At 53.5% G+C, this 13,887-nt stretch overlaps 4 protein-coding genes across 4 annotated transcripts; 2 read left to right on the top strand and 2 right to left on the bottom strand.

The window, feature by feature from the left end:
• Window positions 1-418: 418 nt before the first annotated feature.
• Window positions 419-5,556, top strand: N7510_010966 (putative Ras GTPase activating protein; the record flags this gene model as incomplete). The annotated part of the gene is made up of 4 exons (XM_056982891.1): window positions 419-1,658; window positions 1,703-4,279; window positions 4,331-4,609; window positions 4,667-5,556. The coding sequence occupies 4 exons, from the start codon at window positions 419-421 to the stop codon at window positions 5,554-5,556; spliced, it is 4,986 nt and encodes a 1,661-aa protein (XP_056828385.1).
• A 245-nt stretch (window positions 5,557-5,801) lies between these two features.
• On the top strand, window positions 5,802-7,908 carry N7510_010965 (ENTH domain-containing protein; the record flags this gene model as incomplete). Its single annotated transcript, XM_056982890.1, has 5 exons — window positions 5,802-6,114; window positions 6,216-6,247; window positions 6,334-6,413; window positions 6,464-6,545; window positions 6,616-7,908. 5 exons carry the CDS (start codon window positions 5,802-5,804, stop codon window positions 7,906-7,908), a joined length of 1,800 nt encoding a protein of 599 aa, XP_056828384.1.
• A 1,441-nt stretch (window positions 7,909-9,349) lies between these two features.
• On the bottom strand, window positions 9,350-10,612 carry N7510_010964 (adaptor protein NBP2; the record flags this gene model as incomplete). The annotated part of the gene is made up of 1 exon (XM_056982889.1): window positions 9,350-10,612. One exon carries the CDS (start codon window positions 10,610-10,612, stop codon window positions 9,350-9,352), a length of 1,263 nt encoding a protein of 420 aa, XP_056828383.1.
• Window positions 10,613-11,719: 1,107 nt separating this feature from the next.
• Window positions 11,720-12,718, bottom strand: N7510_010963 (uncharacterized protein; the record flags this gene model as incomplete). Its single annotated transcript, XM_056982888.1, has 1 exon — window positions 11,720-12,718. The coding sequence occupies one exon, from the start codon at window positions 12,716-12,718 to the stop codon at window positions 11,720-11,722; it is 999 nt and encodes a 332-aa protein (XP_056828382.1).
• Between the last annotated feature and the right edge of the window lie 1,169 nt (window positions 12,719-13,887).

Here is a 13,887-nt window from a genome sequence, read left to right as displayed (position 1 = left end):
GGCACTAGTCCCGATCTAGAGATTTGTTTACCGGTTGGCGTTGGTCGCCCTTTCCCCCACCGTCAGTCAACACTAACACCGACACAGACTGACCGGGTGGCTCAAGCTTCTTGCGCCTCTTTGCTCCAACACTCTACCACCACCGCTTCCACACAGCCCACCACACTACACTACACACACCAGCAACGTAACTTTCCCTTCCATCCCTCGCGTTGCGAGAGCACTGCAGGGCGCTCCCTTGATTCCCACATTCCGTCAACACCCCCAAATCGTCTTTTTGTCGCGAGCTGGGAGAATACCTGGCTGGATCAGAACATATCCCCCACCCACCGATTCTGCTCGTTGAAGCAGGGATGCGGTTAATCGAGCAAGCCACTCCTTCACCGGTTATCGCATTCCTGTCGCGACGCTCCCAGTGATGTCGAGCCACGTCCCCTCCCTCAGGCGAGCGCAGACAGACTTCTCCGCAGAGTCGTCCAGCCCGCTGCGCCATGGGTCGACAGCATCCACCAACTCCTCTATCTACTCCCTCGCGTCCAGTTCGTTTGCGCCGAGTCGTACCAGCACCGTCTCCTCAACTGCATCGTTCCAGAGCAACATCGGTCACTATCGGGGAAAGAGTGAAGCCAGCATCATGGGTCCCCCGCCCGATCCCATCCCGGAACGAGGAGGTCGGTCGAACGCGGGCGCAGCGTACGAGAATATTAGACGGTCCCTGAGACCACTGCAGCAAGCACCCAATGGCGCGCGCGAGAAACCGAGCTCGTTGCACTCTCGAAGCCACACCATCGACGAATCGCAACCCTGGAAGGAAAATCGACCCACCACCCCCGAGTCGCGTCAGGTTCACTTCCAGGAAAATCAGTCGCCTCGCCACAGAGTAAGCGCCTACGAGCCTCAAACGCCTCCACGCACGGCTTCGCCTCATCACTGGTCTCCCAACCCGGGGTCTCCACGCCCACACTCGCCTCAAAAGACGCAACAATCTAACAGTCCCCATCCGCCGCCACTCACCACCGCGCTCTCGGCGCCGGAACTAGAGACCTTCCAGAAGTCGTCGACACGCCATCTCAGGACTCTATCCAAGATTGCACAGTCCGGCGAAAGTGAAGAATTTACGTTGCAAACGACCACTCCTTCCGTGGTCGGCCTGCAAGGACGACGCCGTCTGAAGCGCGCCGATTCAACCGCCGCGAGCAGTGGCTCCATCTCCCCTCGCAAACCCAATGCCTCATCGTGGGCCGCCGGTAACTGGATGGACCAGCAACGACAGTTCTTGCAAGCCTACGAATATCTGTGCCATATTGGAGAGGCCAAGGAGTGGATTGAAGGAGTGATCCAGAAGCAAATTCCGCCTATTGTTCAACTGGAAGAAGCGCTACGAGATGGCGTGACTCTGGCAGAGGTCGTGCAAGCCATGTATCCCGATCGAACACTTCGAATCTTCCATAACCCCAAACTACAATTCCGCCATTCGGACAACATCGCCTTGTTCTTCCGCTTCCTTGACGAGGTTGAGCTACCCGAACTTTTCCGATTCGAGTTGATCGACTTGTACGAGAAGAAGAACTTGCCGAAAGTCATTCATTGTATCCACGCACTCTCCTGGCTGTTATTTAAGAATGGCATGTTGGATTTTCGCATGGGCAACCTCGTCGGTCAGCTGGAGTTTGAGCACCATGAGCTCGAGAAAACCCAAAAGGTCTTGACAAAGCTGGTGTCAGCATGCCTAGTTTTGCCGGCATGGCGGCCAACTTCGGTGCAGAGCCTGAGCCGGTTGAGACAGAGGATGAACGGATCGACCGAGAATTGCACGAGAATGAAGCATCAGTATGTGATTTACAATCCCAGATTAGAGGAGCAATGCTCCGGTTGCGACTCGGAAACACCATGAACGATCTCTGGGACTTCGAACCTCTGTTGATTGACTTGCAAAGTCGGTTGCGCGGGGACTGGGCCCGTCAGATCTCCCAGTACCGACTCAGCATGCGCCAATTCGCGGTCAATCTACAGGCGACCAGCAGGGGATTTCTTGTGCGACACCGTCAGCGAGGCGACAAGAAGTGGCGCAAGGCCCAAGAGGGAGACATCCTCATGTTACAGAGCCTGATCCGTGGCTGCAAAGCTCGGGCGCATACCAACATGCTCATTAGTCGCGTGCAGCGCGAGGAGCATGGCATCAAGCGGTTCCAGGCTGCCCTAAGAGGTGCTTTGCAACGGAAGCAGATGACCGAGCAATTCGAGGAGGTGGAGGAAGCCAATAACCCGGTCAAACTGCTTCAGGCCGTGTTGCGAGGGACGATGGCCCGTCAACGCCTGTCTCGGATGAAAGCTTCACTTCAGGATGAATCTCGCCGAATCACGGCCCTTCAATCGAGTGCAAGGGCACTGGCAGCGCGTAACCGCCATTCAAAACTGGTGGACTCCATTGCCAAAACACAGAATGAGCTGATTGGTTTGCAAGCTAAGGCTCGAGGTGCAGCTGTGAGACGAGAGACCTCAGCTCTCCGTACTCAGTTGTCCCAACATCGATCAGCAGTAACTGAGCTCCAAGGCATCCTCCGGAGCACTGCGTTGAGGCGATTCCTGGATTCGCAGCGCCGCTCATTGCTTAAAGAGGAAGCTTCTGTTTTAGATTTGCAATCCAAGGCTCGGGGGGTGATACAGCGGAGGCGTTTGAAGGCGCAAAGAGAGGCCTTAAAGAAGCAGGAGCACCTGGTTGTCGATCTCCAGTCGCTTGCTAGAGCAGCAATCCTACGCATCGATGTCGGCAGCATTCTATCTAACCTCGACGAGAACGAAGATGAAGTCGTTCAATTACAAGCCCTGGCCAGAGCTATGATCCTTCGGGTTCGGATCGGCCAAACGCTGAACGATCTTGAAGATCAAGAAGACACCATAATTGACCTCCAAGCACGCATCCGGGGTAACACCATTCGCAATCGCTTTGAGGAGAAACGCCGGTATTACAAGGAGAACATGGAGAAAGTTATCAAAGCCCAGAGCGTTATCCGAGGGCGAATCCAGGGCCAAGCTTACAAGAGTCTTACAAGCGGGAAGAATCCTCCTGTTGGAACGGTGAAAGGCTTTGTCCATCTTCTCAACGATAGCGATTTCGACTTTGACGAGGAGATTGAGTTTGAACGCCTGCGGAAGGTGGTTGTCCAGCAAGTGCGGCAAAACGAACTCGCAGAGCAATACATCAGCCAGCTTGACATCAAGATCGCCTTGCTCGTCAAGAACAAGATCACTCTAGATGAAGTCGTTAAGCACCAAAGGCACTTTGGTGGACATATTGGAAATCTGCTGTCCAACACTGAGATCTCCTCCAAGGATCCATATGATCTCAAGGCCTTGAACAAGACGTCGCGGAAGAAGCTAGACCAGTACCAGGTCTTCTTCTTTCTCCTCCAGACCCAGTCGCAATACCTGGCTAGGCTGTTCCGGCGGCTTCGCGAGATCAACACCTCGGACAAGGAATACGAGCGAATCAGGCACTTGATGATGGGTCTCTTCGGATACTCCCAGAAGAGACGTGAGGAGTACTATCTCGTCAAACTTCTGGCAAGGTCTGCCAAAGAAGACATCGAGAGCTTTGCATCCATTGCGGAGTTCTTGCGCTGCACCTCATTCTGGAACAAGCTCTTTGGCTCATATGTGAAGTCCCCGCGCGACCGGAAATTTATGCACGACGTCATGGGACCCGTGGTCAAGGAATCTATTATCGACAACCGCGACCTTGATCTGGAGAGCGACCCAATCCAGATTTATCGCTCCGCGATCAATAATGAGGAGCTCCGGACTGGTCAGCGGAGTCTTCGACAGCCGGACATTCCCAGAGAAGAAGCGATCCGAGACCCGGAAACAAGAGCGACCTTCATCCAACACTTGCAAGATCTTCGTGACATTGCCGACCAGTTCTTTGCGGCTTTGGAGGACTTGCTATACCGCATGCCTTTCGGAATCAGGTACCTCGCTCAGCAGATGTACGAATGCTTGATCCAACGGTTCTCGGAAGAAGATCCTGGGTTTATTCTCCAGACTGTCGGGTTCTGGGTGTGGAAGAACTACTTCCAGCCCGCTGTCCTGGAGCCAGAGAAGTACGGCGTGGTCGACCGGGGGTTGACCCAGGAACAGAAGAGAAACCTTGGGGAGATCTCCAAGGTTGTCGCCCAGGTCGCATCGGGCAGGCTCTTTGGTGCTGAAAATGTATACCTTCAGCCCTTGAATCAATATATCGGGGAGTCAATCCAACGGCTCGGCCGTATCTGGGGTCAGAGTACGTCCTTCCCTATATCCTCAATTCCTGACTGAAACTAACACATCGCAGTGATTGCGGTGCAAGACGCAGAGGCGTATTTCGACATTGACGAATTCAACGATCTTTACGCCAAAGCCAAACCTACCCTGTACATCAAGATGTCGGACATCTTCTCAATTCATCAACTTGTTGCCTCCGAGATCAGCCACATTTGCCCCCAACCCGATGATTTCCTCAAGGATCTCGTGCGTGATCTTGGCAATGTGAAATCCAATGAGAATGAATTGATGAGCGTCAGCTCAACCGAGATCAATCTCACATTGAATCCCAAGCTGGCTCAAGTCGAAGGTAAGAGATTTCTGAGTTACCAGCTTTAAGGCATAGGCCATCTGACCAGATAACCAGATCCGGAAGCCGAGGTGAAGGCGTTGTTTATGGAGACGAAGCGATGCATTCTTTACATTATCCGAGTCCAGACCGGTACCAACCTGATGGACATCATGGTCAAGCCACCAAACGAGGAGGATGAAGCAAGGTGGCAGACGCTGGTGCGAGAAGAGCTACATACCAACAATCCTCGCCGGGGCGCCTACTCTGAGGCCAGCGCCTTGGTCGACATTGGATCAATGGATTACGGAGAGCTCAAGCGTACTGCACTCGAGAATATCCTTCGCCTGGAGCAGACTGGCAAGATCAGTCGTCACAATCATTATCAGGATCTCCTGAACGCCATTGCAATTGACATTCGCACCAAGCATCGCCGGAGAATCCAGCGGGAACGGGAACTGGAGGGTTCTCGACTGACCTCGGCCCGCCTGAACGATCAAGCCACCTACTTGGAACAGCAGCTCAAGACATACAACGACTACATTGAGCAGGCCATGATCACGCTGCAGAACAAGAAAGGAAAAAAGCGGTTCCTGATGCCATTCACCAAGCAGTGGGATCACCAGCGAGAACTCCAGAAGTCCGGCAAGGTATTCAAGTTCGGGTCCTACAAGTACTCTGCTCGCACTCTGGCGGACCGCGGCGTTCTGGTTTCATGGAAGGGCTACACCGAGCGGCAATGGGATCGCGTGGATTTGACCATCTCCAGCAACGAGGTCGGCGTGTTTACCATTGACGGCAGCAGCGGCAACATGATGATCCCCGGCGCCAACGCGCAGGTGCCGCTGGATGATTTGCTGCAGGCCCAATTCAACAACATGCAGTTTATGGACTTCTTCGACGGGCATATGCGGGTCAATGTCAACCTGTTCTTGCATCTGATTATGAAGAAGTTCTATAATGAATGAGCTGTTTATCTCAATGGGCTATGACGAAGGACGAATTCGAGGGCATCATTCTTATGGATATTCTTGTCGGGGTTACTTGTTTGTTTTAGATACCTTGGGTATTTCTTCTTTATTTTGGTTTCCAGGTCGATAGCGATAGCGTTCGGGACTCCCATGGGCATCCGAAATGATAAATATGTACACAGTATTCATTACAATTACTTCTTTCTTGTAATTCTCTCGTGGGGCTAGTTAATTAGTTAACTATGGCCGGGTTATGTCAGGGGCTGCCACGTGACCCTGTGGCGCGTGGAATCCGGGCCAGCTGGAACTTCTTCCCCCTCCAGCCCGAATCCCGCGAACGAACCCTCCTCGATTGCTCTCTGCCCTCGACCCCGATCGCCGGTGCGCTCTACTCACTCGTCGCGCCTGGCGAGCTTCCCCGTCTTTCCGAGTTACGTCCTTATCCGTTAGACTTTCTTCAGTCGCCCCTCGTCATGGATTTCGACAGCCTCAAGAACCAGGTTAGCAACCTGACCTTGTACGATCTCAAGGCGGGTGTCCGCAAGGTGCAGAATGGTACGTTCTGTCTTCCCCAATGAGCTTACATTGAATTGAATCCATTCGGGCTTCTCCCTGTCCTGCAATCGTTGTACTGACTTGTCCGCTTCGTTGATTAGCTGTCATGAACTATACCGAGATGGAGTCCAAGGTTCGTCTAACTCTCATTCCACGACTTTCGACGGGACGTGGCTTGGGGGGAAATACTCTGCGACAGCTTGCTTACTCGCCGCGTAGGTTCGGGAGGCTACAAACAATGAACCTTGGGGTGCTTCGACCACTTTGATGCAGGAGATTTCCAGTGGAACTCACAACTAGTATGTTATTTAGGTGCTGAGCGGTGTCGCATTTACTGACTTTGTCGCAGCCAACTGCTCAACGAGATCATGCCAATCATCTACAAGCGTTTTACCGACAAGGCTGCAGAGGAATGGAGACAGATTTACAAGGTTCGTCAGAAACGACTGGTTTCCACTTGCGTCATTATATGAGTTGACAGTGATTGGTTTTCGAAAACAGAGCCTTCAACTTCTCGAATTCCTTGTCAAGAACGGATCAGAACGGGTCGTCGACGATGCGAGATCTCACATGTCCCTGCTGCGGATGCTCCGGCAGTTCCACTACATTGATGCGAACGGGAAGGACCAGGGTATTAACGTGCGCAACCGATCCTCGGAGTTGGTGAAGTTGCTGGGTGATGTGGATCAGATCCGCACCGAGAGGAAGAAGGCCCGCGCCAACCGGAACAAGTTCAGTGGGTTTGAAGGTGGCATGAACGTCGGAAGCAGCATGGGCTCCGGTCGGTATGGAGGCTTTGGGAGTGAGAGCATGGGATACGGCGGGTACAGCGGAGGTGTTTACGGAGATGGCGGAGGGTTTGGGGGTGCTACCCCCTCTGACTTCCAGGACTCGGGTCGCAGGCAAAACCGATTCGATGAGTACGACGAGTACGATGAGGCGGACGCTTCTCCCGCGCGCCGGCCTGGAGCTAGCCCTCCTGCTCGCACGAAGCAGGAGGCCAAGAAGCCAGAGCCAATACCGGATCTCTTCGACTTTGGTGACGACGAACCCCCAGCGCCTGCCTCCACTGCTGCAGGCAAGCAGCCCGCGGGCAGTGCTTTGAACATGCTGGACCCTAGCCCGGCCGACGACGACGATTTCGATGACTTCCAGTCCGCCACGCCGGCCACCTCGCAGGCCACCTCGTCGAACCAGTTCGCCATCCCGCCCCCAGGGGCCACCCACAGCACGACCTCCAGCACACAGTTCGTCGCCCCGCAGCCTGTCTCCGCGTCACAGGGTGCCAACATCAACGGCTTAGTCGGCTTCACATCAGCCACCCCGACGCCCTCGACCAGCTCAATTACTTCCCCCGTGTCGCAAACCGCGCCCATCCAGCAGCACCAGAAGCCCATGGCCCCCAAGCCGTCGGGCTACCAAGCCGCAACCCCCAACTACTTCACCTCCATCGCCACTTCCGCCAACCCTTCGCAACCCCAGTTCTCCCAAGCCGCGTCGTCATCCACCTCCACGGCGGCAGCCCCCTCCGCCACAGCGAGCAAACCCGTCGCCGCGAAGTCTTCCGGAGACGCCTTCGGCTCACTCTGGTCCACTGCCAGCGCCAGCGCCGGCATCCAGAAGACCAGTACCGGAAACAAGGGCCCCAACCTCGCCAGCATGGCGAAGGAGAAGGCCAGTGCCGGCATCTGGGGCGCGCCCGCGCAGTCCTCCAGCGCTGCTGCTCCGATGGGCCAGCAGCAGCAGCAGCAGAAGTCAACTGGTAGCTCTGGTCTTGATGACCTGCTTGGATAGTTTGCACACGTACACTTGCACACGACTACGTTCGAATCGAACCAAGGAAAGCACAGTCGAGCAATAAAAGAGAATTACTTGCTTGATGGAAATACAGACATTGTTTTTTGTTTCTTGCGATATAAGGCGATCACAGTCATGCGGCAACTCCGTTTATTGGAGCTGTGTTGTCGCCATTTTTTGCCTTCTTTTCTGATGGGTTGTCGTCCTTTTTGCCCCGTTTCCTTATCTATCTCCCCTTTTGCGTGTCTTCTAAAGGAATTTGTCTTGTCACCGCTTGAGCAGAGAGAGCAGTTTACCCAAAAATTTCTTTGCTTGTCGTTTCTTTTACGCTTTAGCAAGAATTCACGGATCCTTCTTCTTCCTTTTCTTTTTGACTGCCTAGGTGGTAAATTCCAAACAAGCTCCATGTCTTGCTCCTTCTTCCTCCTACCTTTGCTCTTTGCTGAGTTATGTGGACCATGGAGGACACACTGGCATTCTTCTCACTTGCTTACCAGGTACGCCAATCTTGAAAGTTCGCAGGGGACTACATGACTCGTGCATCGAATTAGCCTTTCCACGAAATAGATGATTTGCATTAGCGTATGATGGTAAATTGACAACTGTACTACTATGTAGAACGACATCGGGAGTAAAAAAATAAAAATTTCGGTCCATAGATCCGAGTGGCATTACGCTGATGCTCATTGATGCTAGAAACGCCTGCGCTGAAGAAAAAGCTAAATACAGTGTTGAGGTAGAGAGGATCAAGGAGGAGGGAAAGAGAGATGACACAGGCATTCGCATGACACAGGTAGGTAGAAGAGAAGAGACGACAGAAGAAGAACAATTGCGGGACGAGAGTTGGAAGATGACAGTTATAACATATAATATGAAGGGGGGTTTAGTTTTGTCCTCGTTCATTTCGTCACTTTTAATCAAGCTGATCATGAGGCGATGGGAAGGTGTACGAGGTTCGTTGGATTGAGTCTCAGAATGATGGGAGACGGCGGAGCGGTTGATTTGGTGGGGACGCTCTTTGGATGGGGGTATTTTGGTGTAAAAAAGCAGAGCGGAGCAATGCAGGTGAGGCGTTATGTGCCATGGCGGAAGGTTGAGGTTCGGAATTAAATTGCGTTCAGATGGTCGGAAGGAGAGAAAGACGCTCGGCAGGATGGATTTCGAGGCGAGTTTCTGGCCAGCGAAGAGACAGCCGTGATGCCATCGGTGGGTGGCTTGACTTTGGACTTATCTAGTCATGGGGATTTGATCGGTACGAACAGTGACACACACTCACGCCGGCCGAAAAGACACAAACTCAGCCCCACGTCAATGCCAATTCGGTCTGAGCAGTTGACAGCTGTATGGTTGACGCGGACACATTTCTGATGCATACTGGACGCGTCGCTAGTTTCTTGCCTGGTCGAAGCCGCTTATGACTCAGAAGAGCTTGGCGGGCTCAGGTTCTGATTATGCTTGACCGGTTCCCAGCATTGCCAGCCGCCTTGCTGGTCCGGTCTCTGGCTCCTGATCCAGAGGCATTGACGCTATGGTCCGCGCCCTCGGTCGAGATGCTAATCGGAGTATCACCGTTCGTGCCATGGTCGGTAGAGTGGTTATCATCCGCTATCGACTGGGTAGGTGTGCGTGTTTGGTCTGATTCGGTCGAATCAGGAGTCAGATCGATGCCAATGCCCGTCGAGTCTGGAGTTGGCTCCTCATTCAATGAAGTGAGTCCCCCTTCAATATCTCGCAAAAGGCGCACAAATTCCTCTGGGACGAGACCGTTTTCTCCGGTCTTCGGGTCCTCAGCCACCAGCCAGCCTTGACCATGTCGATACGAGATGTAAATGACCTGGCCCTCCGTTAGAGGAAGCTCGTTCTCGTGCTCTCGGGCGAAATCGAACAAGGCAACCGCTTTGCCATGCATCTCTTCGTCTGGACAGCCAACAGCAAATTGATAGTCGGTCGAGTATCGGTTTCCGCCTATGTATTCATCTTCTGACTCAAAGTTTGGGTCGTGTGCATAGCTTTGCTGGTTGGCATATCCATCAAAGTACCCTTCTCGTGGTGGATACGTGACATATTCCCCGCCTGGACCATCCTCCATCGCATCCCCATGATTCACATAATATGTTTCGCTGCCATCCGGGTTCAACGAGATAAATGTCCCGCGGTTCCCATTGCCGTGGGCGTCTGGGACGCCATGTTCATCCACTAGCATTCCATTTGCATCCTCCTTCTTGCGGGACGTGACGACCGGACTGTGCAAGTCTTCATCCTCGCTGTATGGAGGGCCGTCCCCAAAGGACATGGCCGGAAGCTGCTGGTGGCCCTGGCTGACATGGCTGCCTTCCGTATTCCACGACCACTGGCCTCGCGGAGTATCCAATGATGTCGGAGGATCCGACAAACGTCGGTGCTCGCTCACTGGTGTTGAAACTCCCGAGGCGCGCGGGGGTGGCGGTCCATAGTGCAAAGGATGGATTGCAGGATAGGCGAAGTCCCGCACCAAGGCGTATGGAAGGCTAGAGTGGAAGATGGGGAACACGTGGGAGCCTGGGCGCGAACGATTGTGGGAGGCAGAGACGTTGGAGTACATGGACAGCCGGTCCTTCGCATTGGTCGATGAGCGTCTCACCATGCTATCCGTGACAATGGGCGCCAGAACGGATAGATTGTTTGCAGACAATGCATTCTGCGGAGGCGTCGGAGAGGACATCGTTGCTCTTGAGTACAAAGCCTTGAAGAGTTTCGCTTCGGGTCTCGATTAGGGAAATGGAGGAGAGTTCATCGGTCGCGTTGTTGGCGCTTCAGTTTCGCATCGCGATGGGCGGGCGAAGTCAGAGAGGCTGGAACGCGATCGGAGATATTAAAAGCCCTTTGTTTTGGGACAGCCGTCCAAACTTCAACAGGAAGGGGTTCGCCCGACCTGGTGGTGTGATGCCAGCGGCGGAGTTTTCAAGGGGCGGGGTTCCGCTTCGTGATCCCAAATCAGTGAGCCCACTATGCAGAAGTTCACTGTATCTAGCTACTCCAGAGGAGTATAGGGTAAAATGTGTGTAAACCAGAACGCGAGCGGGGAGGAGGTCGGCTGGCCGGCGAGGTAATTAGGAGGGGTTGATTGCGATTGTCGGGGAAGTGTCGAACGACCACCGAAAGTGAGACCGTACAGAGCCCCGAGTGTCCAGACCAGACTGAAGGAAAGTTCGGCGAGCCGTGAGTTGCCGGCGAAGGGCTGAGTGTGGTGCAACGCTGGGATTGGGTGGTGAAGACCGGTCGGGAACGGTTCGAGGTTCTTGTGTCCCGCGATCTCAAGGGCAGAAGGCCAATGCTAAATATAGCAATCGAACTGCAAATGCGAGTGTCAGAGATGAGAAGCACGCCGTGCGCTTATATTTGGAGGTCGACTGCTTGGGAGAGGTTTGGGATAAAACAACAACAACAAGACCGGATTGGACGGGGCACAGGGTGAGAACGCTCGGAGATTGCCATACCTTCTAGACAGCCGACTGCGCTGGAATGGTTAATGATCAACGGGGCGCCGGGGCAGGCCTGAAGAAAAGGGCGAAACAGGAGAGTCGGCCAGCCGGAAAGAAGGGTTGTGCAGCACGGGGAAGGGGGCTGACGAACGGGAGGAGGACGGGCGGGCGAGGAAGCACGGTTTCGAGACTGGGATTCATTCACTCCGGGCGATGGATTGTGCCTGGTGGATGGAAGCCCAGCGTGGTTAGATAAGCAACAGTCACGTGGACTAGCGTGTTTCGGAATTGTGTTTCACTGCCCTTTTGAGCCTAATTACTGTATGTACATAAACATCCTAACTAACCTAGGAGGACTGGCATCGCTCAACGAACACTGTCTCGATGACCACATCAACTAACGTCGTCACCGTCTCCGTCACCGTCACCGTGGCAGTTGCCCCAGTCGTGTCATGAGTAGTCTGCACGATAGCCTCGTTTTGATCTTTCATGTCGGCAAATTCCGACGGGATCGCCGCGCTGTCGAGGTTCTGGTCCTTGACATACTCCGCTGCTGCCTGTACGCGCGTCTGTTCCGTGTTGACCACATCCACATCCATACACGTTGTGTAGATCTCCTCTTTGCCGTCTGGGTAAGTTGGATCGATGCCGGGTAATGTAGGCCAATCCCACACCCAGTAGAGAGTGTACGGTCTGCCCGCTGGGGCGGTTGAGGGCAGCCTGATGTCCTGCTGGCACCACAGGTTGGCGCCCATCAGTTGGTTTGCAACGTGTGGAAACTCCTTCTGGCGGTACTCGGAGATGTTGCCCGTGTTGATCTGGTAGCAGCGGCCGTCGTCGAAGTTCTGAGTCGATAAGAGCACCCCCCGTCCATCTCCGCCGGTGCCATTCTCATTCCACTTTCCATACACATCCAGAAGCTTCTCGCCGACCTTGGGCTCCGTGGTCCCGTAGACGTAGACCGTGCCGCGATTCTGGGGTTTGCCGGGTTGGTTCCAGGGCAGCGTGACGTGGCCGTTCTCCTGATAACGAAGTGCAATTGCAGCGCCAGCACTGGCTTGCAGTCTCGGGCTCCCCGTTGTCTGTGTCATGTTCTGTTGAGTGCCTTTGCACATATCGTAGCTGGGCAACAGCAGGGTGACGTTGGATGCCCCATCCGGCGGGATTAGGTATGTCATGGTCAAGTCGTTGAACCCGGGCGCGGTGCGAAGATAGTTGCCCCGGGCATAGCCTGGGGCGCCGACAAAGGTCCCATTTGGCGCAATGACCGTGAGTTGTTCCACCCAGGAATGGGCGTTGGCCACCGTGATCGGCAGAAGCACACCCAGGATCTTGTAGAGCTGCATGCTCTGCGTAAGTTCTTGCTAAAAGCGAGCGCAAAGCACACTCTTACGGGGGGGTTTTTTTGGATGTCGACCACCAGGGTCGTTTCACGAGGGACGTTGTCTTGGCAAGCATGGTAAAATGGGCAGCCAAGGGTATTTATCGAGAGCCGGCGCTTAGGAAGGGTCAGGCTGTTTGGAATGGCATAGAGAACAATGGAGGCCTTTGTTCATCCGAATTAATAGGACAAAGGAGTTTCATTCACTTCGAGCCCTTTCAAAAAGTGTTTCAATGGGCCATCTCCCGCGCAGCAATAGACCCTCATTGGAGCCAGCTCCAAACAAGCCGGGCGCCCAAAGTAGGTTGATGTCATGATCGATGAGATTCTTCAGGGAATCGTTGGGCGAGAGGGAGCGAAGTATTTTTGGGATCTGTACCGTCCGGGCGCGTAGAGTTAGGGCACGGGCTGGTCGTGTGACCCCCTGGCGCTTGCTTATACTCTGCTATGTTTCGGTTTTATTCTGCCCACCCACCTATAAATATATACATATTATGACGGAAGAGAGGGCCATTCGATGAAGTATCTCGGAGCTGAATAGAGAAGAAAACAAAGCAAGTATATCCATGTGACAAACAGTGCAAACAAATTAAACACGTGATTGTAATCGATCTGATAATGAGTATGTTCCGGCAGCTTTTGACTGAACATTGCTTGGCATTAATTGTTATTTTATTTGGTATATGTACTGTGCTATAGCCATGTAGGTGCAGCTTCTTTAAACCCTTCATGAACAGAGACTTCCATCGAATATCATTTCGTCAGTAGAAGACAGGACTGCAGCCAATTGTGGCGGTATGATAAGCGCAAGACTGGGAACGCCAGCATGTCCTAAGTCGTCTAGTGCTTTGTTGCTCTCTAAACTGAATTATTCAATCTCTTGTCGCGAACCCACTGGGACCAGTAATTATCAAGAGCAGAAAGACGGAAAAGTCTCTAAGCAACTGCTTTTTCCTTTCCAGCCAGGACTTTGATGTCCGCACTGATTTTGAGCAGTAGTTCTACAATGTCCCGATGGCCATTGACTGATGCTGCGTAAAGAGCTGTTCGACCATCTTCATCCTGATGTCTACGTTGTTGTAGAGCAGTGGTTGAACAATGTCTAGGCGACAGGCGACCACCACCCAGGGAAAA

The sequence above is a fragment of the Penicillium lagena genome (genome assembly GCF_028827675.1).
Source record: "Penicillium lagena strain IBT 129212 chromosome Unknown utg000008l_segment0_segment0, whole genome shotgun sequence".
Classification (NCBI taxonomy): domain Eukaryota; kingdom Fungi; phylum Ascomycota; class Eurotiomycetes; order Eurotiales; family Aspergillaceae; genus Penicillium; species Penicillium lagena.
This window is presented reverse-complemented; position numbering and strand designations above follow the sequence as displayed.